Below are 27,091 nucleotides of genomic sequence, written 5' to 3'. Positions count from 1 at the left end.
GCCGGCTGAGTTTGGGGTGCTTGTGTCTCCCCCCCGGGAGGGCTACACATGGGTCTGGAGGCTCGGGGACAGGTCTGGGCTGAGAGAGAGGTTTGGGGCTTGTTTGCTTATCTGAGATAAATAAAACCGAGGCTGGGGATGCGGCTGCCTGGCTGTCACGCAGTTCCGTACTGCTGGGTGACAAAGCACAACACTTAGCGGCTTGTTTAGGCCGGGCGCGGTGGCTCACGCCTGTCACCCCGGCACTCAGGGAGGCCGAGGCGGGAGGGTCGCTCGAGGTCAGGAGTTCGAGACCAGCCTGAGCGAGAGCGAGACCCCGTCTCTACTAAAAATAAAAAGAAATTAGCTGGATAACTAAAAATGTATATAGAAAAAATGAGCCGGGCGTGGTGGCGCATGCCTGTCGTCCCAGCTACTCGGGAGGCTGAGGCAGGAGGATCGCTGGAGCCCAGGAGTCTGAGGCTGCTGTGAGCGAGGCTGACGCCACGGCACTCTAGCCCGGGCGACAGAGCCAGACTCTGTCTCAAAAAAAAAAAAAAAAAAAATCTGACTTTCAAAAATTAAAAACAATAAAAAAAGAAAAAACACTTAGCGGCTTGTTTAAAGCCAGCAGTTCCATTGGATCCTGGATCTGCAGGTTGGGCAGGGTGACATGGGGACGTGGGGACGGCTGTGTCTGCCCTGGCAGCGGTTGCAGGTGGCTTGTTGGGTGTGGGGACCGGCCCAGGACGGGCCACTCTCGTGCCTGACAAGCTGCTGCTGCCGGCTGCTGTTGCCTGGCCCTGGGCCAGAGCAGTGACATGTGGCCTGTGTGACATTGCTTGGTCCCCCTCCCAGCAAGGAGGCTGGGTTTGGCGCACCCCAGGACGTAGGACGGGGAAGCTGTCAGTTCTCACGATCCAGGCGCAGCGACCGCCGGGCACCGTGTCTGCCCTCCCTTCTGTGTCCTGCCGGCCGTGCTGCCGGTCACCAAGCGCAGGGGAGGGGACAGAAGCCCCAGCTGGAAGTGCGGAGAGCACTCGGGCCTGAGGCCGAGGCTGGGCCGGGGTGTGGGCGTGATGGTCCCGCGGCGCCCTAGAGCGTGACGCTTCGGGACCGGGACCGGGACCGGGAGGGAGGGACACCCCTGCGGCCGGTGGGTGTGACTGTGACCCTGCGTCCCCGTGTCACCGGGTGTCCCCTCGGGCCTGGACGTTGTCTCCCCGGCAGCTGTGGCATCTAAGTCTGCAGGGAACGCACCGGACGGCGGGACCCCACAACAGAACCCGGGAGCCAAAGGGCTTCCCGGCCGCTGTCCTGGGGCTCACGGTGACCCCCCAGCGGCAGGGAGCGAGGGCGCTTTGGCCGCACGTCTGCGACTCTTCCGGGCCTTTCCGGGGGAGCCGGGCTGCATTGATTCCGTGAGCACAGCCCTGTCCTGGACCCCGGAGTCGAGGTGGCCGCAGAGTGTGGCTTCCCTCTTGGGGACCTGCAGGCTGCTGGCCTTGGGGAATGCAACTCCCTGGGCCGTGCAGAGCTGGCCCGAGGAGGCGGGTCCTCTGTGCCGAGTGCTGTCCCCGCGGGGGCCCTGCTCGGCCACGAGAGGGGCAGCCCCGGACACACGTGCAGGGGCTGACACCGGTGTGGGCGCCTGCCAAGGCCACCGCCACCTGCGTGTGGCTCTCTGTCCAGCCCCAGCCGGTGTGGGCCAGACTGCCAGACGCCGTCAAGGTCAGAGCCGGGGACAGCGAGCCTCTGGGGGAGGCGGGCGGAGGGAGGTCCTGTCGGACAGGCGGCCACTGTGTGGGGACAGCGTGCCCGTCTGGGAGTGGACAGCAGGGCCTGGCAGAGCGTCCAGAAGGAGGCCCCGCGTCACCTGGCCTGTGGCCGAGGGCGGCTGGGAAGTCCCCGTCTGCGCGGACTTCATCGCGGGCTGCCAGGGGACAGGCTGGCCCTGCCGGCTCCCGGAATGTGTCACCCGGCGTGACCATGGCGGTCACCCAGCTGAACCTCGAGCTGCGGTTTCGGGGCAGGAAGCTGCGAGGCTTCCGCTGCGAGCTCACCCGGTCCCCCCGCGGCGTCATCCCGGAATCGGTCTCCAGCGTCACCTGCCAGGTCGTGGTGCCCTGCCTGCTGTCCGGCCTGGGCACAGTGGCGGCCGGGCTGGTGATGAACGCCGTCCAGGTGCGTGCGGGTGTCCGAGAGGTGGCAGGAGTGGGGTGGGGGACAGAGACTGGCGTCTTCCTGGGGACACGCGGGGCCTGCAGGGGGGCAGCCACCCCGAGCCTGGCCTCGCTGCCAAGACCCCTGGGCTCAGTGGGGCTGGCGGAAGGAAGGGGCCCGAGATTCACAGAGCGGTGACAATCCTGAAGACCCTTCCCAGAGGTTGGCCTCGCCTGCCCAGGGGGCTTAAACTCCTTCCTGCAGTGAGTGTGGGCTCGCTAGGCGGGGGTCTGCCGCTCAGCAGCTGGGCAGATTCTCCAGTCGCTTGCTGCCTCAGTTTCCCTGTCTGTAAAATGGGCATGATGAGAGTCCCCGACTCCGGGTGACAGGTCCCTGTGCCAGAGTCCCCTGTGGAAAGATAAGGTCTGGAGCCTGGCGTGGGGTCCAGGCCAGCAAGGAGGCGGGGGTCTCCATCTGGGAGAGGCGTTTGCCAAGAGAGGTTTGCTCTTCCCAGGTGTTCAGCGCCTGGGCTTGGTTCAGGTAATGTGTTTGCATCATTGAGGGTTTTTTGCTGTCTGTCTCCTTCCACACTCATAGAGTCACTGTTACTTTATTTTTTTATTTTATTTTTTTTGAGACAGAGTCTGGCTCTGTTGTCGGGGCTAGAGTGCCGTGGCGTCAGCCTCGCTCACAGCAGCCTCAGACTCCTGGGCTCAAGCGATCCTCCTGCCTCAGCCTCCCGAGTAGCTGGGACGACAAGCATGCGCCACCATGCCCGGCTCATTTTTCTTTTTTGTAGAGATGGGGTCTTGCTATGTTGTCCAGGCTGACCTCAAACTCCGGGGCTCAAGCCATCCTCCTGTCTCAGCCTCCCGAGTAGCTGGGACGACAGGTATGCGCCACCACGCCCGGCTCATTTTTCTTTTTTGTAGAGATGGATGGGGTCTTGCTATGTTGTCCAGGCTGCCCTCAAACTCCAGGGCTCAAGCGATCCTCCTGCCTCAGCCTCCCAGAGTGCTGGGATGACAGGCGTGAGCCACCACGCCCGGCTCATTTTTTCTATATATTTTTAGCTGTCCAGATCATTTCTTTCTATTTTTAGTAGAGATGGGGTCTCGCTCTGGCTCAGGCTGGTCTCGAACTCCTGACCTCGAGCGATCCTCCCGCCTCGGCCTCCCAGAGTGCTGGGATGACTGATGTGGGCCACTGTGCCCGGCCTCTCTTCTTCTTAATGCCTCAGTTGCTGTCACCTAGGAGGGTATCTGTCAGGCGGTCGAGAGGGCTGGGCAGGGAGGGGAGGCCCCTGAAGGGACAGGGAGCATCCATTCTTCCAGGGGGTCGGGGGTCTGGGCAGAAAGCGGGACAATTTGAGCTGAGCCTTAAAGGAAAAGGTGGCCCTTTCCAGGGTGCCCTAAGAAGCACATTCTAGGCACACGGATGTACGTGCCGAGATACAGCTGCATGGCGGTGTGCGTTTGTGAAGAGTGGGGGCTGGGGTGGCTGCTGTCGTGGGGACAGGGACGCTGGGCAGGAGTGAGGGCCCCCGTGTGCCCTGCTCAGGGGCCCGGGTTGTGCACCGAGTGTGGCTCCTCCGTGAACTGCCCGGTCTCAACCGCTCCTCCGACTCCTGGTACTTGGGCTGTTGTGGCTGCAGGCAGCATTCTTCTACATGCCCTGGTGGGGGGACGTCGGCTTGCGTGTTGCGTGGACTCAGGTGTGGCCTTGGCACGAAGGGTCACGAGTGGTTGAGTGGCGTGGTCACGCTTGTGCCACAGAAGTCAGCCCTGGCCGTGGGTGTTACGGGTGAGGCTCGAGGCAGCGAGGGAGAGCTGGAGGGCGGTGGGCATCGTCCAGAGCCCCCCAAATGCAAGAGCCGTTATTTCTGTTGAACTTCAGCTTCCTCCGCGGCTGGGGTGTGTGTCCTTAAAGCGTTGCTGGAGGAGGGGGTGGCTGAATTGACAAGAGTTAGGATGACCTGGGGCCGGGCGCGGTGGCTCACGCCTGTCATCCCGGCACTCGGGGAGGCCGAGGCGGGAGGATCGCTCGAGGTCAGGAGTTCGAGACCAGCCTGAGCAAGCGCGAGACCCCGGCTCTACTAAAAAAAAAAAAAAAGAAAAGAAAAAATCTGGACAGCTAAAAATATATGTAGAAAAAATTAGCCAAGTGTGGTGGCACATGCCTGTCGTCCCAGCTACTCGGGAGGCTGAGGCAGGAGGATGGCTTGAGCCCTGAAGTTTGAGGGCAGCCTGGACAACATAGCAAGACCCTATCTCTACAAAAAAGAAAAAAAGAAAAATGAGCCGGGCGTGGTGGCGCATGCCTGTCGTCCCAGCTACTCGGGAGGCTGAGGCAGGAGGATGGCTTGAGCCCTGAAGTTTGAGGCCAGCCTGGACAACATAGCAAGACCCTATCTCTACAAAAAAGAAAAAAAGAAAAATGAGCCGGGCGTGGTGGCGCATGCCTGTCGTCCCAGCTACTCGGGAGGCTGAGGCAGGAGGATGGCTTGAGCCCTGAAGTTTGAGGCCAGCCTGGACAACATAGCAAGACCCTATCTCTACAAAAAAGAAAAAAAGAAAAATGAGCCGGGCGTGGTGGCGCATGCCTGTAGTCCCAGCTACTCGGGAGGCTGAGGCAGGAGGATCGCTTGAGCCCAGGACTCTGAGGCTGCTGTGAGCTAGGCTGACGCCACGGCACTCTAGCCCGGGCGACAGAGCCAGACTCTGTCTCAAAAAAGAAAGAAAGAAATTTCCGGAGATGTGCTGATACGTGTGTTTGCATTTGTCTCCTTGCTCTTTCCCTGCCAGCACTGGCCCGTGTTTCTGGGAGTTAAAGACCTGTTGACGCTGGTGCCGCCCCTGGTGGGCCTGAAGGGGAACCTGGAGATGACGCTGGCATCAAGGCTGTGCACTGCTGTGAGTGGAGTCCTGGGCCCCGTGGGTTTTTTGAGTCCTGTCCCTGGTCCCCTCCTGGCCCGGCCTCTGGAGCGCCCAGGGCCGGGGGGGGCACTCCCACCCCTCTCCCCGCCCCCGTGCTCTCTTCCTCCTTTGACCTGCACGTCTGTGGGTGGCTTGTGTCCCTGTGACCGCCCCTCCCCGGCCCTGAGTCTGCGAGCCGCCATGCTCATCTGGACCCCAAGCCTGGCCTTTCCACGCAGGCGCCCAGAAGCCCCCGTGAGCGGCACAGGCCTGAGAGGGGACCCAGCAGAGGGGACACAGGAAGGGTTTCAATCACCCAAGTGCCCGACCTCTCTCGGTGGCTTCTGTTCCCCAGCGTGGCTCCCTGAATGCCTGGTCCCTGGAAGGTCTTCTCTGGGCTCTTTCCGTAGCACAGTCCCCAGCTTTGCTGGCTCCTCCGACCCCTCCCAGCGATCCCGGGGGAGCGGAGCCCTTTGCCCTGTTACCCCAAATGGTTTATCCCAATGTCCGATACATCCCGGAGGTGAAAAAGATTCTAGCGAGAGGAGTATGGTGTGTTCAAGGAACTAAGAGTAGCGAGGCCAAGGCGCAGGGGTCAAGGTGGGGTGGGCAGGGGCTGCCGGGCGTCAGGCTGAAGAAGAGACAGGTGGGGTGTCAGTGGCTGAGTGGTGGCCCCCAAAGCCACCCAGATCCTGATCCCTGGAAGCTGCGCGCACGACCTTCCGTGGAAAGGGGGTCTTTGCAGGTGTGATTAGGTTAAAGGACGTTGGGATGGGAGATTGTCCTGGTTACCCACGAGGGCCCCGTGGAACCACAGGGGGCTGGGGAAGGGAGGCAGAGCGGAGTTTCAGGCCAAAGAGGGAAAGGCCACGTGATGGAGGCAGAGCCCCGGAAGGTGCTGTGTCATCTGTAAATAGAGATGACACACTTCTCCTGTCTTAATTTGGAGGCCGTTTAATTTTTTCCCCTTGCCTAATTGCTCTGTCTGGGACAAAGCAGAGAATGCTTGTCCTGTTCTTGATCTTGGAGGAAACGTTTCAGTTTGTTACCATTAAGTATGATGTTTGGCCGGGCGCGGTGGTGGCTCCCGCCTGTCATCCCAGCACTCGGGGAGGCCGAGGCGGGAGGATCGCTCGAGGTCAGGAGTTCGAGACCAGCCTGAGCAAGAGCGAGACCCCGTCTCCTCTAAAAATAGAAAGAAATTAGCTGGACAGCTAAAAATATATATAGAAAAAATTAGCCGGGCGTGGTGACGCATGCCTGTAGTCCCAGCTACTCCTGCAGTCCCAGCTACTCGGGAGGCTGAGGCAGGAGGATCGCTTGAGCCCTGGAGTTTGAGGCCAGCCTGGACAACATAGCAAGACCCCATCTCTACAAAAAAGAAAAAAAGGAAAATTAGCCGGGCGTGGTGGCGCATGCCTGTCGTCCCAGCTACTCGGGAGGCTGAGGCAGGAGGATCGCTTGAGCCCAGGAGTCTGAGGTTGCTGTGAGCGAGGCTGACGCCACGGCACTCACTCTAGCCCGGGCAACAGAGTGAGACTCTGTCTCAAAAAAAAAAAAAAAAAAAAAGTATGATGTTTGCTGTGGGCTTTTCACATGTAGCCTTTATTATAGTGAGGTAGTTTCCTTTTATTCCTAGGTTTTTGGGTGTTTTTCTCATAAAAAGCTGTTGAATTCTGTTAGATGCTGTTTGTATATCAATTGAGATGATGTGGTTTTTTTTCCGTTCATTTTGTTAAGGTGGTACATTATATTAATTGGTTTTGTATGTGGAACCATCCTTGTGTTTCAGGACCAAACACCACTTGGTCATGGTGGACAATGCTTTTCATATGGTGTTACATTCAGTTTAGTATTTTAAAAAAGATTTTCGAATTGATGTTCACCGGGGATATTGGCATGTAGTTTTATTTTCTTCTAGTATCTTTGGCCTTGGGATCAGGATACCATGGGCCTTATGTAATGAATTTGGAAGTGTTTCTTCATCTTCAATTTTTTGGGAGAGTTTGTGGAGGATTGGTGTTAATTTTTTTTTTTTTTTTTTGAGACAGAGTCTCGCTCTGTCGCCCGGGCTAGAGTGCTGTGGCGTCAGCCTCGCTCGCAGCAGCCTCAGACTCCTGGGCTCAAGCCATCCTCCTGCCTCAGCCTCCCGAGTAGCTGGGACTATAGGCATGCGCCACCATGCCCGGCTAATTTTTTCTATATATTTTTAGTTGTCCAGCTAATTTATTTCTATTTTTTTAGTAGAGACGGGGTCTCGCTCTGGCTCAGGCTGGTCTCGAACTCCTGGCCTCGAGCGATCCTCCCGCCTCGGCCTCCCCGAGTGCCGGGATGACAGGCGTGAGCCCCCGCACCCGGCCTGCAAGCTGTATTTCCGATGCCAGTTTTTATCCTGAGAGAAGAGAGCAATGTGTCCCTTAGACGGGATGACTTTGCAGAGGCGAGTTGGGGGTGGTGGCGGTCAGTGGCAATGTGCACCGGCTGGAGGGGACAGGGGACTGCAGGGGAGACAACCTGGCCCGAGGCCCAGCTTCCCGGCAGGAGGCCCGAGCTTGGGAGCTGGAAACGGCCTTGACCTTATCACCAGCCTGTGCACGTGTGTGGCTGCGTGCGTCTGCACGTGGGAGGAATGGCCCGTGACGCCCGTCCCGTGCTCCGACGGCCTGTGCCCCTCCCCTCTCTCCCTCCTCCCTGCACAGAAGACCGAGTCCCCGTTGGGAAAGTTGAGCAGAATGATTCGTTTCGATGCCGGCGATGTGGCGTGTGGTGATCTCTCTTCCCGAGCGGCCTGCCTTTTCCCCGGCAGGACTGCCCTGGCCACGGCCCCGTGCGACCTCCCTGTTTTGCTTTTCTCTCCCCCCGAGGCCAACACGGGACAGATCGATGACCCCCGGGAGCAGCACGGCGTCATCGGCAGCAACCTCGCCCTCATCCAGGTGAGCCTCCGCCCTGCAAGACCGACGGGGCCCTTCCCCTTTGGGGTCTGCGGCCAGAACTCCCTGTCTGACCTTTCTCAAAGTTGCCTTGGGTAATTCGCACGCGTTTACTTATCTTAGTACAACTTAAAATTTGTCCAGTGCTGGGAAAAATCTTGCTCGGACTTTGACTAAAATTACATAGGTTAACTTGGGAAGCTTTTTTTCTTTTTTTTTTCTTTTTCTTTTTCTTTTTTTTTATTTTTTTATTTTTTTGAGACAGAGTCTGGCTCTGTCGCCCGGGCTAGAGTGCCGTGGCGTCAGCCTCGCTCACAGCAACCTCAGACTCCTGGGCTCAAGCGATCCTCCTGCCTCGGCCTCCCGAGTAGCTGGGACGACAGGCATGCGCCACCACGCCCGGCTAATTTTTCTTTTTTGTAGAGATGGGGTCTTGCTATGTTGTCCAGGCTGGCCTCAGACTCCCGGGCTCAAGCGATCCTCCTGCCTCGGCCTCCTGAGTAGCTGGGATGACAGGCATGCGCCACCACGCCCGGCTGACTTTTTCTATATATTTTTAGCTGTCCAGCTCATTTCTTTCTATTTTTAGTACAGACGGGGTCTCGCTCTTGCTCAGGCTGGTCTCGAACTCCTGACCTCGAGCGATCCTCCTGCCTCGGCCTCCCAGAGTGCTGGGGTGACAGGCGTGAGCCCCCGCGCCCGGCCTATTTTTATTTTTGTTACCCCTAAAATTATATATATTTTCCCATCTTTTAAAGACTCGCTCTTCTCTCTGCTGTGCGTGGCTGAGCTCTTTGTTCCTGCAGCCTTCTTTCGTGACGTGACGTGACTTGTTTCCGGGCTGGCATTGGCGTCAGAGTTGCCACTATCGATGTCCAGGGTGGGGACATCTCCCGGCACGGGCTCTGCACGGGCCACGCTTGGCAGGACGGAGACCGGCAGGCAGCCTGGGCTGTGGGAGGGTGAGAGCCGGGAAGGACAGGGAACAGACCAGCGGTGTGCAGAGGCCCCCGCGGATCGTGGGGCGTCCCCCGTGGGGAGCGAAGTCAGCCGTCTGTGCTGCTGGAGGTCACTGAGCACTTTCGCCCAGACCAGCGGGTGGAGTTGCAGGCCAGAGCCTGTGTGGGCCTGAGCAAGGCCTGAGACAGAGTAGAAGAATTCTAGAACATTCTGCGGTGGAAGGTGCCAGTCGTTGTTCTTCCTGGGGTTGGCAGGGGACAGAAAGAGGAGGCAGAGGCGAGTGAGCAGGGGCCTGTGGCAGGGCAGGGCGGAGGGACGGCGGCCCCCGGGGACCGTCCCTCCCTCACGCGTCTGACGTCTGCCCTGACAGGTGCAGGCCACCGTCGTGGGGCTCCTGGCTGCGGTGGCCGCGCTGCTGCTGGGGGCCGCGTCCCGGGACGAGCTGGACTTGGCCAAGGTGGAGCTGCTGTGCGCGAGCAGCATGGTGACGGCCTTCCTCGCGGCCTTCGCCCTGGGTGAGCCGCCGCGCCACGCGCCCGTCCCCGGGGACTCTGGGGACCCTGCCGGGCTCCAATGGGGGGGTGCCCTCTCCAGGCGGGGGCCTGGCCGTGGCTCTGCAGATGCCCTCGGCGGGCGGTCACTCTCCCCCGGCCAGCCCAGCGTGTGACACAACTTCTGCACACAGACGGCCCGACGCTTCCCCCTGCCTTTCGTCCCCTCCGAGGTCACCCTGCCTTTCCTGCCCTCCGAGGTCACCCTGCCTCTGCTCCCCTCCGAGGTCACCCTGCCTTTGCTCCCCTCCGAGGTCCCCCTGCCTCTGCTCCCCTCCGAGGTCCCCCTGCCTTTGCTCCCCTCTGAGGTCACCGTGACTTTGCTCCCCTCCGAGGTCACCCTGCCTCTGCTCCCCTCCGAGGTCACCCTGCCTTTGCTCCCCTCCGAGGTCACCCTGCCTCTGCTCCCCTCCGAGGTCCCCCTGCCTTTGCTCCCCTCCGAGGTCCCCCTGCCTCTGCTCCCCTCCGAGGTCCCCCTGCCTTTGCTCCCCTCCGAGGTCACCCTGCCTTTGCTCCCCTCCGAGGTCCCCCTGCCTTTGCTCCCCTCGAGGTCCCCCTGCCTTTGCTCCCCTCCGAGCTCACCCAGCCTTTGCTCCCCTCCGAGGTCACCCTGACTTTTTTCTCTGAGGTCACCGTGACTTTTCTCCCCTCCGAGGTCACCCTGCCTTTGCTCCCCTCCGAGGTCACCCTGCCTTTGCTCCCCTCGAGGTCACCCTGACTTTGCTCCCCTACGAGGTCCCCCTGCCTTTGCTCCCCTCCGAGGTCCCCCTGCCTTTGCTCCCCTCCCAGGTCCCCCTGCCTTTGCTCCCCTCCGAGGTCCCCCTGCCTTTGCTCCCCTCCGAGGTCACCCTGACTTTTTTCTCTGAGGTCACCGTGACTTTTCTCCCCTCCGAGGTCACCCTGCCTTTGCTCCCCTCCGAGGTCACCCTGCCTTTGCTCCCCTCCGAGGTCACCCTGCCTTTGCTCCCCTCCGAGGTCACCCTGCCTTTCCTCCCCTACGAGGTCCCCCTGCCTTTGCTCCCCTCCGAGGTCCCCCTGCCTTTGCTCCCCTCCCAGGTCACCCTGCCTTTGCTCCGCTCTGAAGTCACCCTGCCTTTGCTCCCCTCCGAGGTCACCCTGCCTTTGCTCCCCTCGAGGTCACCCTGCCTCTGCTCTCCTCCGAGGTCACCCTGCCTCTGCTCTCCTCCGAGGTCACCCTGCCTCTGCTCTCCTCCGAGGTCACCCTGCCTCTGCTCCCCTCCGAGGTCACCCTGCCTCTGCTCTCCTCCGAGGTCACCCTGCCTTTGCTCCCCTCTGAGGTCACCCTGCCTCTGCTCTCCTCCGAGGTCACCCTGCCTCTGCTCTCCTCCGAGGTCACCCTGCCTCTGCTCCCCTCCGAGGTCACCCTGCCTCTGCTCCCCTCCGAGGTCACCCTGCCTCTGCTCCCCTCCGAGGTCACCCTGCCTCTGCTCCCCTCCGAGGTCACCCTGCCTCTGCTCTCCTCCGAGGTCACCCTGCCTCTGCTCTCCTCCGAGGTCACCCTGCCTCTGCTCTCCTCCGAGGTCACCCTGCCTCTGCTCTCCTCCGAGGTCACCCTGCCTCTGCTCTCCTCCGAGGTCACCCTGCCTCTGCTCCCCTCCGAGGTCACCCTGCCTCTGCTCCCCTCCGAGGTCACCCTGCCTCTGCTCCCCTCCGAGGTCACCCTGCCTCTGCTCCCCTCCGAGGTCACCCTGCCTCTGCTCCCCTCCGAGGTCACCCTGCCTCTGCTCCCCTCCGAGGTCACCCTGCCTCTGCTCCCCTCCGAGGTCACCCTGCCTCTGCTCCCCTCCGAGGTCACCCTGCCTCTGCTCTCCTCCGAGGTCACCCTGCCTCTGCTCTCCTCCGAGGTCACCCTGCCTCTGCTCCCCTCCGAGGTCACCCTGCCTCTGCTCTCCTCCGAGGTCACCCTGCCTCTGCTCCCCTCCGAGGTCACCCTGCCTCTGCTCCCCTCCGAGGTCACCCTGCCTTTGCTCCCCTCCGAGGTCACCCTGACTTTTTTCTTTGAGGTCACCCTGCCTTTGCTCCCCTCGAGGTAACCCTGCCTTTGCTCCCCTCCGAGGTAACCCTGCCTTTGTTCCCCTCCGAGGTCACCCTGCCTTTGCTCCCCTCCGAGGTCACCCTGACTATGCTCCCCTCCGAGGTCACCCTGCCTTTGCTCCCCTCGAGGTCCCCCTGCCTTTGCTCCCCTCCGAGGTCACCCTGCCTCTGCTCCCCTCGAGGTCCCCCTGCCTGTGCTCCCCTCCGAGGTCACCCTGCCTCTGCTCCCCTCGAGGTCCCCCTGCCTGTGCTCCCCTCCGAGGTCACCCTGCCTCTGCTCCCCTCCGAGGTCACCCTGCCTCTGCTCCCCTCCGAGGTCACCCTGCCTTTGCTCCCCTCCGAGGTCACCCTGACTTTTTTCTCTGAGGTCACCCTGCCTTTGTTCCCCTCGAGGTAACCCTGCCTTTGCTCCCCTCCGAGGTCACCCTGACTTTTTTCTCTGACGTCACCCTGACTTTTCTCTCCTCCGAGGTCACCCTGCCTTTGCTCATCTTCGAGGTCACCCTGCCTTTGCTCTCTTCCGAGGTCACCCTGACTTTGCTCCCTCCTAGGTCACCCTGACTTTGCTCTCCTCCAAGGTCACCGTGACTTTTTTCTCTGAGGTCACCCTGTCTTTGCTACCCTCTGAGGTGACCCTGGTTTTGTTCTCCTCCGAGGTCCCCCTGCCTTTGCTCCTCTCCGAGGTCACCCTGCCTTTGCTCCCCTCCGAGGTCCCCCTGCCTTTGCTCCCCTCCGAGGTCACCCTGCCTTTGCTCCCCTCCGAGGTCACCCTGCCTTTGCTCCCCTCCGAGGTCACCCTGCCTTTGCTCCCCTCCGAGGTCACCCTGACTTTTTTCTCTGAGGTCACCCTGCCTTTGCTCCCCTCGAGGTAACCCTGCCTTTGCTCCCCTCCGAGGTCACCCTGCCTTTGCTCCCCTCCGAGGTCACCCTGCCTTTGCTCTCCTCCGAGGTCACCCTACTTTTTTCTCTGAGGTCACTCTGTCTTTGCTCCCCTCCGAGCTGACCCTCCATTTGTTCTCCTCTGAGGTCACCCTGACTTTTCTCTCCTCCGAGGTCACCCTGCCTTCGCTCCCCTCCGAGGTCACCCTGCCTTCGCTCCCCTCCGAGGTCACCCTGCCTTCGCTCCCCTCCGAGGTCACCCTGACTTTGCTCCCCTCCGAGGTCACCCTGACTTTGCTCCCCTCCGAGGTCCCCCTGACTTTGCTCCCCTCCGAGGTCACCCTGCCTCTGCTCCCCTCCGAGGTCACCCTGCCTCTGCTCCCCTCCGAGGTCACCCTGCCTCTGCTCTCCTCCGAGGTCCCCCTGACTTTGCTCCCCTCCGAGGTCACCCTGCCTTTGCTCCCCTCCGAGGTCCCCCTGCCTTTGCTCCCCTCCGAGCTCGCCCTGCCTTTGCTCCCCTCCGAGCTCACCCAGCCTTTGCTCCCCTCCGAGGTCACCCTGACTTTTTTCTCTGAGGTCACCGTGACTTTTCTCCCCTCCGAGGTCACCCTGCCTTTGCTCCCCTCCGAGGTCACCCTGCCTTTGCTCCCCTCGAGGTCACCCTGACTTTGCTCCCCTACGAGGTCACCCTACCTTTCCTCCCCTACGAGGTCCCCCTGCCTTTGCTCCCCTCCGAGGTCCCCCTGCCTTTGCTCCCCTCCCAGGTCACCCTGCCTTTGCTCCGCTCTGAAGTCACCCTGCCTTTGCTCCCCTCCGAGGTCACCCTGCCTTTGCTCCCCTCCGAGGTCACCCTGCCTTTGCTCCCCTCGAGGTCACCCTGCCTCTGCTCTCCTCCGAGGTCACCCTGCCTCTGCTCTCCTCCGAGGTCACCCTGCCTCTGCTCTCCTCCGAGGTCACCCTGCCTCTGCTCCCCTCCGAGGTCACCCTGCCTCTGCTCTCCTCCGAGGTCACCCTGCCTCTGCTCCCCTCTGAGGTCACCCTGCCTCTGCTCTCCTCCGAGGTCACCCTGCCTCTGCTCTCCTCCGAGGTCACCCTGCCTCTGCTCCCCTCCGAGGTCACCCTGCCTCTGCTCCCCTCCGAGGTCACCCTGCCTCTGCTCCCCTCCGAGGTCACCCTGCCTCTGCTCCCCTCCGAGGTCACCCTGCCTCTGCTCTCCTCCGAGGTCACCCTGCCTCTGCTCTCCTCCGAGGTCACCCTGCCTCTGCTCTCCTCCGAGGTCACCCTGCCTCTGCTCTCCTCCGAGGTCACCCTGCCTCTGCTCTCCTCCGAGGTCACCCTGCCTCTGCTCTCCTCCGAGGTCACCCTGCCTCTGCTCCCCTCCGAGGTCACCCTGCCTCTGCTCCCCTCCGAGGTCACCCTGCCTCTGCTCCCCTCCGAGGACACCCTGCCTCTGCTCCCCTCCGAGGTCACCCTGCCTCTGCTCCCCTCCGAGGTCACCCTGCCTCTGCTCTCCTCCGAGGTCACCCTGCCTCTGCTCCCCTCCGAGGTCACCCTGCCTCTGCTCCCCTCCGAGGTCACCCTGCCTCTGCTCTCCTCCGAGGTCACCCTGCCTCTGCTCTCCTCCGAGGTCACCCTGCCTCTGCTCCCCTCCGAGGTCACCCTGCCTCTGCTCTCCTCCGAGGTCACCCTGCCTCTGCTCCCCTCCGAGGTCACCCTGCCTCTGCTCCCCTCCGAGGTCACCCTGCCTTTGCTCCCCTCCGAGGTCACCCTGACTTTTTTCTTTGAGGTCACCCTGCCTTTGCTCCCCTCGAGGTAACCCTGCCTTTGCTCCCCTCCGAGGTAACCCTGCCTTTGTTCCCCTCCGAGGTCACCCTGCCTTTGCTCCCCTCCGAGGTCACCCTGACTATGCTCCCCTCCGAGGTCACCCTGCCTTTGCTCCCCTCGAGGTCCCCCTGCCTTTGCTCCCCTCCGAGGTCACCCTGCCTCTGCTCCCCTCGAGGTCCCCCTGCCTGTGCTCCCCTCCGAGGTCACCCTGCCTCTGCTCCCCTCGAGGTCCCCCTGCCTGTGCTCCCCTCCGAGGTCACCCTGCCTCTGCTCCCCTCCGAGGTCACCCTGCCTCTGCTCCCCTCCGAGGTCACCCTGCCTTTGCTCCCCTCCGAGGTCACCCTGACTTTTTTCTCTGAGGTCACCCTGCCTTTGTTCCCCTCGAGGTAACCCTGCCTTTGCTCCCCTCCGAGGTCACCCTGACTTTTTTCTCTGACGTCACCCTGACTTTTCTCTCCTCCGAGGTCACCCTGCCTTTGCTCATCTTCGAGGTCACCCTGCCTTTGCTCTCTTCCGAGGTCACCCTGACTTTGCTCCCTCCTAGGTCACCCTGACTTTGCTCTCCTCCAAGGTCACCGTGACTTTTTTCTCTGAGGTCACCCTGTCTTTGCTACCCTCTGAGGTGACCCTGGTTTTGTTCTCCTCCGAGGTCCCCCTGCCTTTGCTCCTCTCCGAGGTCACCCTGCCTTTGCTCCCCTCCGAGGTCCCCCTGCCTTTGCTCCCCTCCGAGGTCCCCCTGCCTTTGCTCCCCTCCGAGGTCACCCTGCCTTTGCTCCCCTCCGAGGTCACCCTGACTTTTTTCTCTGAGGTCACCCTGCCTTTGCTCCCCTCGAGGTAACCCTGCCTTTGCTCCCCTCCGAGGTCACCCTGCCTTTGCTCCCCTCCGAGGTCACCCTGCCTTTGCTCTCCTCCGAGGTCACCCTACTTTTTTCTCTGAGGTCACTCTGTCTTTGCTCCCCTCCGAGCTGACCCTCCATTTGTTCTCCTCTGAGGTCACCCTGACTTTTCTCTCCTCCGAGGTCACCCTGCCTTCGCTCCCCTCCGAGGTCACCCTGCCTTCGCTCCCCTCCGAGGTCACCCTGCCTTCGCTCCCCTCCGAGGTCACCCTGACTTTGCTCCCCTCCGAGGTCACCCTGACTTTGCTCCCCTCCGAGGTCCCCCTGACTTTGCTCCCCTCCGAGGTCACCCTGCCTCTGCTCCCCTCCGAGGTCACCCTGCCTCTGCTCCCCTCCGAGGTCACCCTGCCTCTGCTCTCCTCCGAGGTCACCCTGCCTCTGCTCCCCTCCGAGGTCACCCTGCCTTTGCTCCCCTCCGAGGTCACCCTGCCTTTGCTCCCCTCCGAGGTCACCCTGCCTTTGCTCCCCTCCGAGGTCACCCTGACTTTTTTCTCTGAGGTCACCCTGCCTTTGCTCCCCTCGAGGTAACCCTGCCTTTGCTCCCCTCCGAGGTCACCCTGCCTTTGCTCCCCTCCGAGGTCACCCTGCTTTTGCTCTCCTCCGAGGTCACCCTACTTTTTTCTCTGAGGTCACTCTGTCTTTGCTCCCCTCCGAGCTGACCCTCCATTTGTTCTCCTCTGAGGTCACCCTGACTTTTCTCTCCTCCGAGGTCACCCTGCCTTCGCTCCCCTCCGAGGTCACCCTGCCTTCGCTCCCCTCCGAGGTCACCCTGCCTTCGCTCCCCTCCGAGGTCACCCTGACTTTGCTCCCCTCCGAGGTCACCCTGACTTTGCTCCCCTCCGAGGTCCCCCTGACTTTGCTCCCCTCCGAGGTCACCCTGCCTCTGCTCCCCTCCGAGGTCACCCTGCCTCTGCTCCCCTCCGAGGTCACCCTGCCTCTGCTCCCCTCCGAGGTCACCCTGCCTCTGCTCTCCTCCGAGGTCACCCTGACTCTGCTCCCCTCCGAGGTCACCCTGCCTCTGCTCCCCTCCGAGGTCACCCTGCCTTTGCTCCCCTCCGAGGTCACCCTGCCTTTGCTCCCCTCCGAGCTCGCCCTGCCTTTGCTCCCCTCCGAGGTCGCCCTGCCTTTGCTCCCCTCCGAGGTCCCCCTGCCTTTGCTCCCCTCCGAGGTCCCACTCCCTTTGCTCCCCTCTGAGGTCACCCTGCCTTTGCTCCCCTCCGAGGTCCCACTCCCTTTGCTCCCCTCCTAGGTCCCCCTCCCTTTGCTCCCCTCCGAGGTCCCCCTGCCTTTGCTCCCCTCCGAGGTCACCCTGCCTTTGCTCCCCTCCGAGGTCACCCTGCCTTTGCTCCCCTCCGAGGTCACCCTGCCTTTGCTCCCCTCCGAGGTCACCCTGCCTTTGCTCCCCTCCGAGGTCCCCCTGCCTTTGCTCCCCTCGAGGTTACCCTGCCTTTGCTCCCATCTGAGGTCACCCTGCCTTTGGTCCCCTCTGAGATCACCCTGCCTTTGCTCACCTTCCTGTACCTCCCGCCTGCTGAAACGCCAGCTCCCTGGGAAGGGACCCCAGCGGCCCCCACCCTGCTGTCTGCTGCTCCTGTCACTCACCTGGCACGGCAGGTGGCCACTGTGTGTCTGTGGCAGGCGGGAGACGGGACCCACCCCTGGGGCTCCCGGGCTGCTTGGGAACGCACAGTCCCCAGGTCGCGGCCGTGTCACCTTGGTGATTCTGTAGCTGCTGGGTGTTTTGTGTGTGCCGGGTGCCTTCCAGGGCTGGGTGCACGCTGTGGACAGAACACGGCAGATTTTTTTTTTTTTTTGAGACAGAGTCTCGCTTTGTCGCCTGGGCTAGAGTGCCGTGGCGTCAGCCTCGCTCACAGCAGCCTCAGACTCCTGGGCTCAAGCGATCCTCCTGCCTCAGCCTCCCGAGTAGCTGGGACGACAGGCAGGCGCCACCACGCCCGGCTCATTTTTCTTTTTTGTAGAGATGGGGTCTTGCTATGTTGTCCAGGCTGGCCTCAAACTCCAGGTCTCAAGCCATCCTCCTGTCTCGGCCTCCCGAGTAGCTGGGACGACAGGCATGCGCCACCACGCCTGGCTGATTTTTTCTATATATATTTTTAGCTGTCCAGCTAATTTCTTTCTATTTTTAGTAGAGGTGGGGTCTCACTCTTGCTCAGGCTGGTCTCGAACTCCTGACCTCGAGCGATCCTCCCGCCTCGGCCTCCCAGAGTGCTGGGATGACAGGCGTGGGCCACCGCGCCCGGCCAGCAGACTCTTCCTATGTTTCATTCCAGTTCAGAGGCGGGTGATAAACTCGTGACTGTGCAGAGAGCTCGAGCCAGTGCCGGGGTCGCTCGTGTGCCCAGGCCTTCCCGATCTGTGCTGAAGCAGCCCCTGTCCACTCATGCTCTATGTGAGCACCCTATTTTTTTGACCTCAGACGTGCGCTCTTGAATTTGGGTATTGTCCATCCCCCCGTCCCACAAGGATTTCCGCCGATCACGACAAATGCCTTTTGTTACCGTCGCGACTTAAACTGAGGCCGGGCGCATCCCCAGCCCCCAGACGTTGGCTGCACTAACAGGCTTCGTTCTGATTCTCTTCGGGATCGTGTGTCTGTGTGTGTCCCGCAGGCTGCGTGCCTTGCTTTTGTGCAGCGAAAGAAGGAACAGTGGACGGCTTCAGCATCGGACCTGTGTTCCCACTTCTGTTCCCCCTGCCTGCTTGCTCGCAGAAGAACCCCCGGGCTCAGCTCTCCGCAGGTCACCCCTGCGGGTCATTCGGGGTTCCTCGTTCCTACCAGGTGGCTGACCCTGGGCTGGTGCACGTGGTCGGCGTGGAGGGTCTGGGGTCCAGAAGCCCAGCGGCGGGGTCACAAGGTCGTGCCTTCCTGGTCGGGACGTGCTCTGGGGCCGGTGCCTGGTGACAGCCTGTGTGTGGGCACGCACACGGCGGACCCGTGACCCCATCTGATCACAACATGGGGCAGGACGTATGTGTCAAACCTCCCCAGAATGAAGCCTCCTCTGAAAACAACACAGTCTAACCACTCAGGCGGCCAGCCCCATCCTCGTGGGGCCACGTAGAGAATGCAGTTTGTAGCTCCCCATTTTACAGATGGGGAAACCGAGGCCCAGGGGTGTGGTTAAATCAGCAGCGTGACCATGATCTGTGTGGTCCAGATACTCAGCTGTCTTGCTGATGTCTCCCTGTGGGACATCCAAGTGGCTGTGACATTAGCCTCTTGCTGGTGGCTTTTAATAAGCACCGAACCACCTGTGCCCTTTGTGTGGTCCCTGTGGGGCTGACGCCAGCCAAGCCGCTCACACACGGATCCCGGCGGAACTGGCATTTCAGAAGGAAACACGGGGCTTGTGACTTGGTCACAAGCTGAGGCACAGACTGGCCGGTGGCACCAGCTTCAGGGTGGCATCGAGGGGCTGATTGTCATTCTTCCGGGAGCTACAGGATCCTGGGAAAAGTGTTAAAATGTCAACAGCCAAGCCAGAGCGTCTCCTTAAGGAACCACGCGACAGTCTGAGTCAAGTCCTAGGCAGGGGACAGGGGAGCGAGGGGATCGCGTGTGACAGTCACCTTGAGAACATGGAGTCAGGACGGAAAGGATGACATCAGGGCGGCCGTGGAAATGCTCCTCTTGGATCTCCTGTGTCGCACCCCGAAATCCTTGACCAGCCGCTCTTGGATTCCACGTGCTGCTTCCCGGTGTCTGGCGACAGCCCTGCAGGGATCCCAGGACAGGCCTGGTGCCCCCCAGACATGCAGGGCCCCCGAGGGTGCCCCCGGCAGCCTGGCTGGACTCGCCGTCAAGGATGCATCCACCTCCCCTCTGCCTCTCCTGGGTCCCCCTTGTGTTGCGGTCCCTCCCTGCCTTCCCTCTCAGGCTTTGTCCCTAGCAAACCTCTCACCCGGCTGATGCCACCCAGGCATGTGACCCTCAGAGGCCCCCGACAGACCGGGGAGGCCACGTGCTGAGACTCGGGGCCTCCGGCTGCTCAGAGCATCTTTGGTGCCCTGCGTGTCACCCGGGGCTGTGACCCCTGTCCCTGCAGTTCCAGGTGATTTGGGCGCCACTCCCCGGCACCCTGCCCACAAGTCACAATGTGGGTCCAGTTCCTCCAGCCTTCTCAGGTCTCCAGGGTAGTAGGAGGACAGCGGGGACAGCCTGGCTCCGTGTCTAGGCTTGTGTGGACAGGGATGAGTTGGCGAGCAGCCTGCAAGCCCCGTCTTGGTGCCAGACACCCTGTGCCTTCCCAGGGCCATCGGGCTCCCAGGGACTTGAGTCTTCTCTGTCCTCTCTCTCCGCAGGCGTACTGATGGTCTGTATCGTGATCGGCGCCCGAAAGCTTGGGGTCAACCCGGACAACATCGCCACCCCCGTGGCAGCCAGCCTGGGGGACCTCATCACGCTGTCCATCCTGGCTTTGGTCAGCGACTTCTTCTATGGACGCAAAGGTCAGGACGGTTCCGCGGTGGGGGAAGGGTGTGCCCTGGGGCCCGTCGCCACCAGGCCGAGGGGAAACTTTTACACGCAGCCTGCGCCCTGGTTTTTTAATGTGTCCCCCAAATTTCATGCATTTGAAACATAACCCCCAGCATGGCCATGTTGAAAGGTGGGGCCTTGAAGAGGGGTTTGGAGGGACGGACGGATGGGTTATGGCGGGATTCGAACTCGTAGCTTCCTAGGAAGAGGAGGAGCCCCGAGTGCGTTAGCTCAGCCCCTGTCCCCAAGGTGCCCATGCCACCCAGGTCTCTGCAGAGACACCAGCAAGGAGCCCTCACTGGCTGCTGCCACCTGACCCTGGGCTTCTGAGCCTCCAAAACAATGACAAATTTCTTTTCTTTTTTTTGAGACAGTGTCTCGCTCTGTCGCCCAGGCTAGAGTGCCGTGGCGTCAGCCTCGCTCACAGCAGCCTCAGACTCCTCGGCTCAAGCGATCCTCCTGCCTCAGCCTCCCGAGTAGCTGAGACTACAGGCATGTGCCACCATGCCCGGCTCATTTTTTCTATGTATTTTTAGTTGTCCAGCTAATTTCTTTCTATTTTTTTTAGTAGAGCCGGGGGGGGTCTCGCTCTTGCTCAGGCTGGTCTCGAACTCCCTGACCTTCAGCGATCCTCCTGCCTCGGCCTCCCAGAGTGCTGGGATGACAGGCAAATTTGCAGTTCTTTAATGGAGTTCTGTAAAGTTTTTGCTTAGCCCGATGGTGTAATCGCCAAGCTTGTCAGAAACCTGGATGCAAGAGCTCTCGTCAGGGTCCTTTCCATGAATCTCCTCGAGAGGCAAATTTTGGGCTGTGACCAATTGCAAACCACTTTTTTAGAAGAATCAGGGTCAGTTGCTGTAGATGACCGAAGACTTAGAGTGGCCATGGTTAAAGATGCAGTTGGCAAGGGAATTTGGTTATTTCTGTGGCATACCACAATTTCACACAACCACAATTATGACTGGTGACACACACCAAAGCACATCAGAATTTAGGAATATAATACAATTTTGGAGCATATATCAGTAACACATTTGTACAACTAGAACTCAAAGTTAAATACCGTTTTTTATTTGACAGTGATTCTCATATAATTTTAACACACTTCAAAGCCTAATAGGTCCCTCTTGGATTTCCAGGGTTCCTCTTTGTTATGTCCAAGTTAGTTTGCCTCAAAAAGACTTAATATTAGAATTTTAGAAAGTATTTGAAACATGGACAGTTTAAAACACATGATATTAAAAGAATAGAGGCAGCCGGGCACAGTGGCTCACGCCTGTCATCCCGGCACTCTGGGAGGCCGAGGCGGGAGGATCGCTCGAGGTCAGGAGTTCGAGACCAGCTTGAGTAAGAGCGAGACCCCGTCTCTACTAAACATAGAAAGAAATTATCTGGACAGCTAAAAATATATATAGAAAAAATGAGCCGGGCGTGGTGGTGCATGCCTGTAGTCCCAGCTACTCGGGAGGCTGAGACAGGAGGATCGCCTGAGCTCAGGAGTTTGAGGTTGCTGTGAGCGAGGCTGACGCCACGGCACTCTAGCCCGGGCAACAGAGCCAGACTCTGTCTCAAAAAAAAAACAAACAAACAAGCAAAAAGAAAACACATGATGGAAATAGGATCACAGGGCTGGGCACTCCTACCAGGAAGTAGTTTGTCTGTAGGCAACCTGGGCCCTGGGTCAGAGGAACAGACGTGACGTGCTAGTGCAGAGAAGGAAAGGGGGGTGGGGGACATTCCCGGTGGCACCGCCCAGGCTGCTTGCCGGCCATGGGTCTCGTGTGCCCAGCGGTCTGTGCTCGTGTCCCCCTGTCGCTTGTCCCAGCAGGGGTGTTGAGAACATGCACCGAGGCTGTGCGTGTGGGTGCCGAGCATGGTGCTGGCACGGGGTGTCCCAGAAGTGTCACGTTGGGGCGGGAGGACATGGAGCAGGGTGCTGAACACGCATGGGGACATAGCAGGGACGTCAGAGAAGTGGAGGTGACTGTGGCAGGAATGGAGGACAGAGAGGAGTCTCCCAGCTGCTTAGTGGAAGGTGAGGGGGGGCAGGACTTCCCTCAGACTTCTGGTGCCTTCCATCCATTCCCAGCCCACCTTCCATTGGTCAGGCCTTGCCCTGCGCTCTCTGGGCTTGTCCCATGAGCAGCGGGGGCGTCCCCTGTCTCTTTCCAGACAGCCGGTTTCTGATGCCCCTGGTCTGCCTCGGCCTCATGGCCCTGACCCCGCTGTGGCTCCTGGTCGCCAAGCAGAGCCCGCCTGTCGTGAAGGTCCTGAAGTTCGGCTGGGTCCCCATCGTCCTCGCCATGGTCATCAGCAGGTGTGCTGGGCCGCAGCCACCCCGTCCGCCTCCTCCCTGAGAGCCATGAAACTCTGAGCGCGGGTGACACTCGGTGACCCGGGGGTCGGGGACAGAGTGAGACGCAGCCGTGGGCCCCTTAGGAACCCAGCACTGGTCGGGTCCGACCTTTTCACTTTCTCTTTCTTTGACCGTGAACCCCGGGCCTCGTTCACACCTGTTCACAGTTGTCAGAGCGGCAGGGGGACAGGAGGAAAGGTCAGCTGAAGGTCATGGTCGCCCCTTCACGGTGGTGCCGTGGGACCCAGCTCTCAGTCCGCAGCTGCCAGAGCCCTGCTGGCCCGACCTCATTTGGGTCGTGGCAGTGTCACGCTTGGTCCACCAGTGTGCCAGGCCATCCTCCATGGCCCAGCCGCTGTGGGGTTTGTCCCCTCTGCCCTGTGGCCCTGTCCCCGGGGCCCCTCTCCTGATGGCACAGTGTGCCAGGGCGTCCCCTCTCCATTCCCGTGTGTCCTTCCGGCTGCGACTTTCAGGGAGGAGAGGTGGCGAAGCCACCTTTGCCTCCAAAAGGCGTCTGGCTCCTTGTCCACATGGTCCCCGCTTCTCCAGGGCTCTGAGAAGTCGCAGGGGTGGCATTTCCCAAGAGCAGAGGGCGGGCATGGGGCGACCCTTGTGTGGGTTCTGTTGGCACCAAAGAGCATCTCGGTGCAGGGCAGGGGGCGCCCATGGTAGGGCCCAGCCGGCCGCACGGCCTCAGAAAGGTGCCATTCCTGTGTTTCATGGTGGCCTGGCATTCTCTGATGGCTTTTGGAGCAGCTGAGACGCAGATCAGGATGGGGAGGCTTGAGCAGGGTGCAGGGGACACGGCGGGGGTTGGGGAGCACCAGGCTGGCGGTGGCAGATCCTGCGTGTCCGCTGAGACCAGGAGTCCTGGCTCACGAGGGCCCCTGTGAACGCGAGCCCCTGGTCACCTGACTGTGTCTGCTTCCTCCCCAGTTTTGGAGGCTTGATCCTGAGCAAAACCATCTCTAAACAGCAGTACAGAGGCATGGCCATATTCACTCCCATCATATGCGGTGAGTACGTGACGGGGACCCTGGGGTCCCCTGGGCTGGGTTGGACCCGGATGGCAGCTTCAGAGGCAGCTGGGCAGCTGGGACCCACAGGGACCGTGGGGCCGGCTTTGTTCAGCTGGAAGGAGACCCGGGGAAGGAAGCCCCACACGCCGCTCTCGGAAGCTCAAACCCGGTCTCTCGTGGCATCAGCAAGATGAGACCTCTCTTTTTTTTTTTTTTTTGAGACAGAGTCTCGCTCTGTGGCCCGGGCCAGAATGCCATGGCGTCAGCCTCACTCACAGCAACCTCACACTCCTGGGCTCCAGTGATCCTCCTGCCTCAGCCTCCCGAGTAGCTGGGACTACAGGCATGTGCCACCATGCCCGGCTAATTTTTTCCATATATGTTTTTAGATGTACAGATCATTTCTTTCTATTTTTAGTAGAGATAAGGGTCTTGCTCTTGCTCAGGCTGGTCTCGAACTCCTGACCTCAAGCAATCCTCCCGCCTCGGCCTCCCAGAGTGCTGAGATCACAGACGTGAGGCACTGTGCCTGGCTAGAAAATGTCTTTTCTTAAAAGCCCTCTGGCCACCCAGCGTGAGAGGTGTCCGGGGCACTTCTCCTGGGACACACCTGCTTTGTCATGTGATCATCTCTCCTCCCCGCCCCTCCCTGCTCTTGTCCTCTGTTTTCTTTCCTCTCCTTCCCACCTTGAGGTGAACAAAAATCCCTTTCATTTTCTCAGGCCAGTCTGAAGCCTAGTTCTTGTCCATCCCTGTGACCTGCTGTTAGCTCTTACCGCAGGGGCTGACCACGCTGTTGGTGGACCCGTCCCCCTGCTCCCTCTCTTCCCTTGTCCTAACTTCCTTCCCGAATTCCCTCCCTTGCCCCGTTCCTCAAGCCAGCAGATAGTTCCCAAGAACCTGCTCTGCCAGGCACGCTTCCCTCACTTTAAGAGATACCAGCTGTCAAGGTGACACAGTGGCTGCTTCCATACCACACTCAGGAGGCCTGGGCCATCCTGACTTGGTGCCAGGAAAGATCTGTGGTCAGTGGGAGGGAAGGATAAAGATACCAAGTGCTGAATCAACCCACGAAGGCTTCCTGGAGGAAGAGAACTTAAGGAATATAACTCAGAGACTTGTCCTAGAGAAGGGGAAACTGGATTCCCTTTTTCCCTCAGGTGTCGGTGGCAATCTGGTGGCCATTCAGACCAGCCGCATTTCCACCTACCTGCATATTTGGAGCACGCCTGGGGTCCTGCCGTCCTGGATGCAAAAATTCTGGCCAAACCCTTGTTCCACTTTCTGTACATCAGGTGAGTCTGCTGTGTTTTTTATTTTTTGAGACAGAGTCTCACTGTGTCACCCGGGCTTAGAGTGCCATGGCGTCAGCCTCGCTCACAGCAACCTCCAATTCCTGGGCTCAAGCAATCCTCCTGCCTCAGCCTCCTGAGTAGCTGGGACTACAGGCATGTGCCACCACGCCTGGCTAATTTTTTCTATATACATTTTTAGCTGTCCAGCTCATTTCTTTCTATTTTTAGTAGAGACAGTGGTCTTGCTCTTGCTCAGGCTGATCTCAATCTCCTGACCTTGAGCGATCCTCCCACCTTGGCCTCCCCAGAGTGCTGGGATGACAGGCATGAGCCACCATGCCCAGCCTTTTCTGTGTTCTTATTTTGGTGAAATACATTCTCCTAACACATCTCTTGTTTCTGCTTGCTCAACTCTTGCCTGTCTCTCTTTCCTAAAATATCAGCTCCATCAGGGAAGGGACTAGGCTGTAGCCCCATCTGCCAGAGCCACCTGCCACCGAGTCGGTTCCCGGTGACACGTGTGAGAGGAAGGAATGAATGAGTGAATGTGGATGCCTCACTGAGACCGTCACATGTCACGGTGGCCTCTGGTATCAGGCAGGTCACACAAAATTCTTTTTTTTTTTTTTTTGAGACAGAGTCTCACTCTGTTGCCCAGGCTAGAGTGAGTGCCGTGGCGTCAGCCTAGCTCACAGCAACCTCAAACTCCTGAGCTCAAGCGATCCTCCTGCCTCAGCCTCCCGAGTAGCTGGGATGACAGGCATGCACCACCATGCCCGGCTCGTTTTTCTCTATATATTTTTTAGCTGTCCATATAATTTCTTTCTATTTTTAGTAGAGATGGGGTCTCACTCTTGCTCAGGCTGGTCTCGAACTCCTGACCTCGAGTGATCCTCCTGCCTCGGCCTCCCAGAGTGCTAGGATTACAGGCGTGAGCCACCGCACCCGGCCTAAAATTCCTGATCCTCTTTCTTCCAGAAACCAACTCCATGTCCGCTCGAGTCCTGCTCTTTCTGGTTGTCCCAGGCCACCTGGTTTTCTTCTATGTCATCTCCCTGCTGGAAGGCCCGTCGGTCCCTGACAGCAGGACCTTCGTGGTGCTCTACCTGCTGGCAGGCCTGCTGCAGGTAAGGGTGACCGCAACGCACAGCAGGGCAGCCGGCTCTGGCTGCTATCCTGGGAGAGATGCTGAGCCAGGGGATGGGGGACGGTGGGGTCCCTGGACAGAAAGGGCATGGTCTGCATCTTCTAGGAGTTGAGTCAAGGGTGTGGTTTAGACACCGTACACTACATCCTGTGCATTGCATGTTGCATGCCACACAGTGCATGCTACATACTACACACTACATGCTACATGCTACAACACACTGCACACTCGCCATCAGAGGGTAGAAAGAGCAGCCCTGGGCATGCGGCGTGTTCCCGTGGAGCTGGCTGGCACGTGGGCTCAGCGGGCCCCGGCCCCACAGGTGGTGGATGGACAGGGACCACGCCCCTGCCCACGGGGCTGCTGCCAGACACACAGGGACTCTGGGCAAGTGCTAGGTGGCAGTGAGGATGGAGGTCCAGGAGGTCACGCTGCTGCCTGCTTGGGGGTGCTCTGCCGAGACTGCAGGGGGCTGGCATCCCCAGTGGGCCTGGGGCTTCTGCAGGGAGGACTCTGGGCACCGGTGGGCAGTTCTGGGAGCGTCATGCCGAAGCTGGCATTTTCCAGGGTCCCCGAGCTGATGCCATTGGCACCTTCAGCATGTCCCTGACGCTGCAGGGTGGGACTCGGGGGGTCCGAGGAGCTCTGCTGAGCCCCAGCGGCAGCTCGGGGCTCCTGTCAGGGAGGAGTAGGAGGAGGAGGCTTGGCTCAGCCTGGAGGAGGGACCGAGGAGGCTGAAGACCGGGCCAGGGCCAGGTGGACCCGCCCAGGGCACCTTCTAGAATGGTGAACCGTCTCGAGCGCCAAGGGACAGGGTTCAAGCGAACCAGGTGGAATTCCCAGTGAGGTGCCGTGAGGGAGGCTAATAGGGCAGGGACGGTCCTAGCTGGGGGACGGCAGCAGGTCCGTCTGGGGCAGCTGGACAGCATGGGTGGGGACCACCATCTCCACCTGCTGCTCGTGCTCACAGCCGGGCTTTAGACCCCAAGAGAAGCCAGAGGAAGGGGCCTGGCCAAGGTCGACACGTCCACTCTGGCATCCGCCATCGAAACTCAGCAAGTGTGTCTCGGCTGTGTTCGATTTTCTGACTTGGTTGTCCTTTGTGTCCGTTGCCTTTTGTGCCAGGTGACAATCCTGTTGTACCTGGCAGAAGTGCTGGTCCGGCTGACGTGGCACCATTCGCTGGACCCCGACAGCCACTGCATCCCCTACCTCACGGGGCTGGGGGACCTGCTGGGGACCAGCCTCCTGGCACTGTGCTTCCTCGTCGACTGGATGCTGAGGAGCACACTCGGGCCGAAGGGGGTCCCCGAACTGTCACCTGGCCCTCCCTGACCAGGCTCCGCTGGCCCCAGGGGCCCCGCAGAACCTGCCCACACGACAGCGGGACATGGAGTGCAGCTTCGCCCCCGCCGGGTCCTCACCATGTGGTCCCTCTGTCGCTTCGGCAGCGGCCTTTTGTCATTGTCATCCTGCCGGGAGACGCGTGCACCTCGACGCTGTGGTCGGTACCCGGGCCGTGGCAGAGCCCTGAGATTGGTGGCGTATTGTGTGAGTGTCGGTGTGACTGTGTGTCTGTGTGCTTGGCGTGGGTGTGTGCGGAGTGGGGGGTCCAGCCCGA

The 27,091-nt window shown here is 60.4% G+C and overlaps 1 protein-coding gene across 7 annotated transcripts in view; it reads left to right on the top strand.

Annotated features, from left to right (window-relative positions):
- SLC41A3 (solute carrier family 41 member 3) overlaps positions 1–27,091 on the top strand; it is a 32,666-nt gene that overhangs the window by 5,095 nt on the left and 480 nt on the right. The window contains exons 1-11 of one of the 7 annotated variants that reach the window (XM_069497719.1): positions 1,709–2,163; positions 4,947–5,054; positions 7,922–7,993; positions 9,321–9,465; positions 19,479–19,625; positions 21,482–21,688; positions 21,826–21,970; positions 22,946–23,025; positions 24,189–24,323; positions 25,302–25,450; positions 26,596–27,091. The exon at positions 26,596–27,091 is cut by the window's right edge and continues 480 nt beyond it. In XM_069497719.1, the coding sequence (XP_069353820.1) occupies positions 1,969–2,163; positions 4,947–5,054; positions 7,922–7,993; positions 9,321–9,465; positions 19,479–19,625; positions 21,482–21,688; positions 21,826–21,970; positions 22,946–23,025; positions 24,189–24,323; positions 25,302–25,450; positions 26,596–26,805 (1,593 nt within the window). In that variant the 5' untranslated portion in view covers positions 1,709–1,968 and the 3' untranslated portion in view covers positions 26,806–27,091. Of the gene's footprint in view, positions 1–1,708; positions 2,164–4,946; positions 5,055–7,322; positions 7,994–9,320; positions 9,466–19,478; positions 19,626–21,481; positions 21,689–21,825; positions 21,971–22,945; positions 23,026–23,253; positions 23,363–24,188; positions 24,324–25,301; positions 25,451–26,595 lie in introns of those variants that run through there. The other 6 variants (XM_069497718.1, XM_069497722.1, XM_069497721.1 and 3 more) reach the window with 6 other exon arrangements.

This window comes from Eulemur rufifrons, chromosome 22 (genome assembly GCF_041146395.1).
Source record: "Eulemur rufifrons isolate Redbay chromosome 22, OSU_ERuf_1, whole genome shotgun sequence".
Classification (NCBI taxonomy): Eukaryota; Metazoa; Chordata; class Mammalia; order Primates; family Lemuridae; genus Eulemur; species Eulemur rufifrons.
This window is presented reverse-complemented; position numbering and strand designations above follow the sequence as displayed.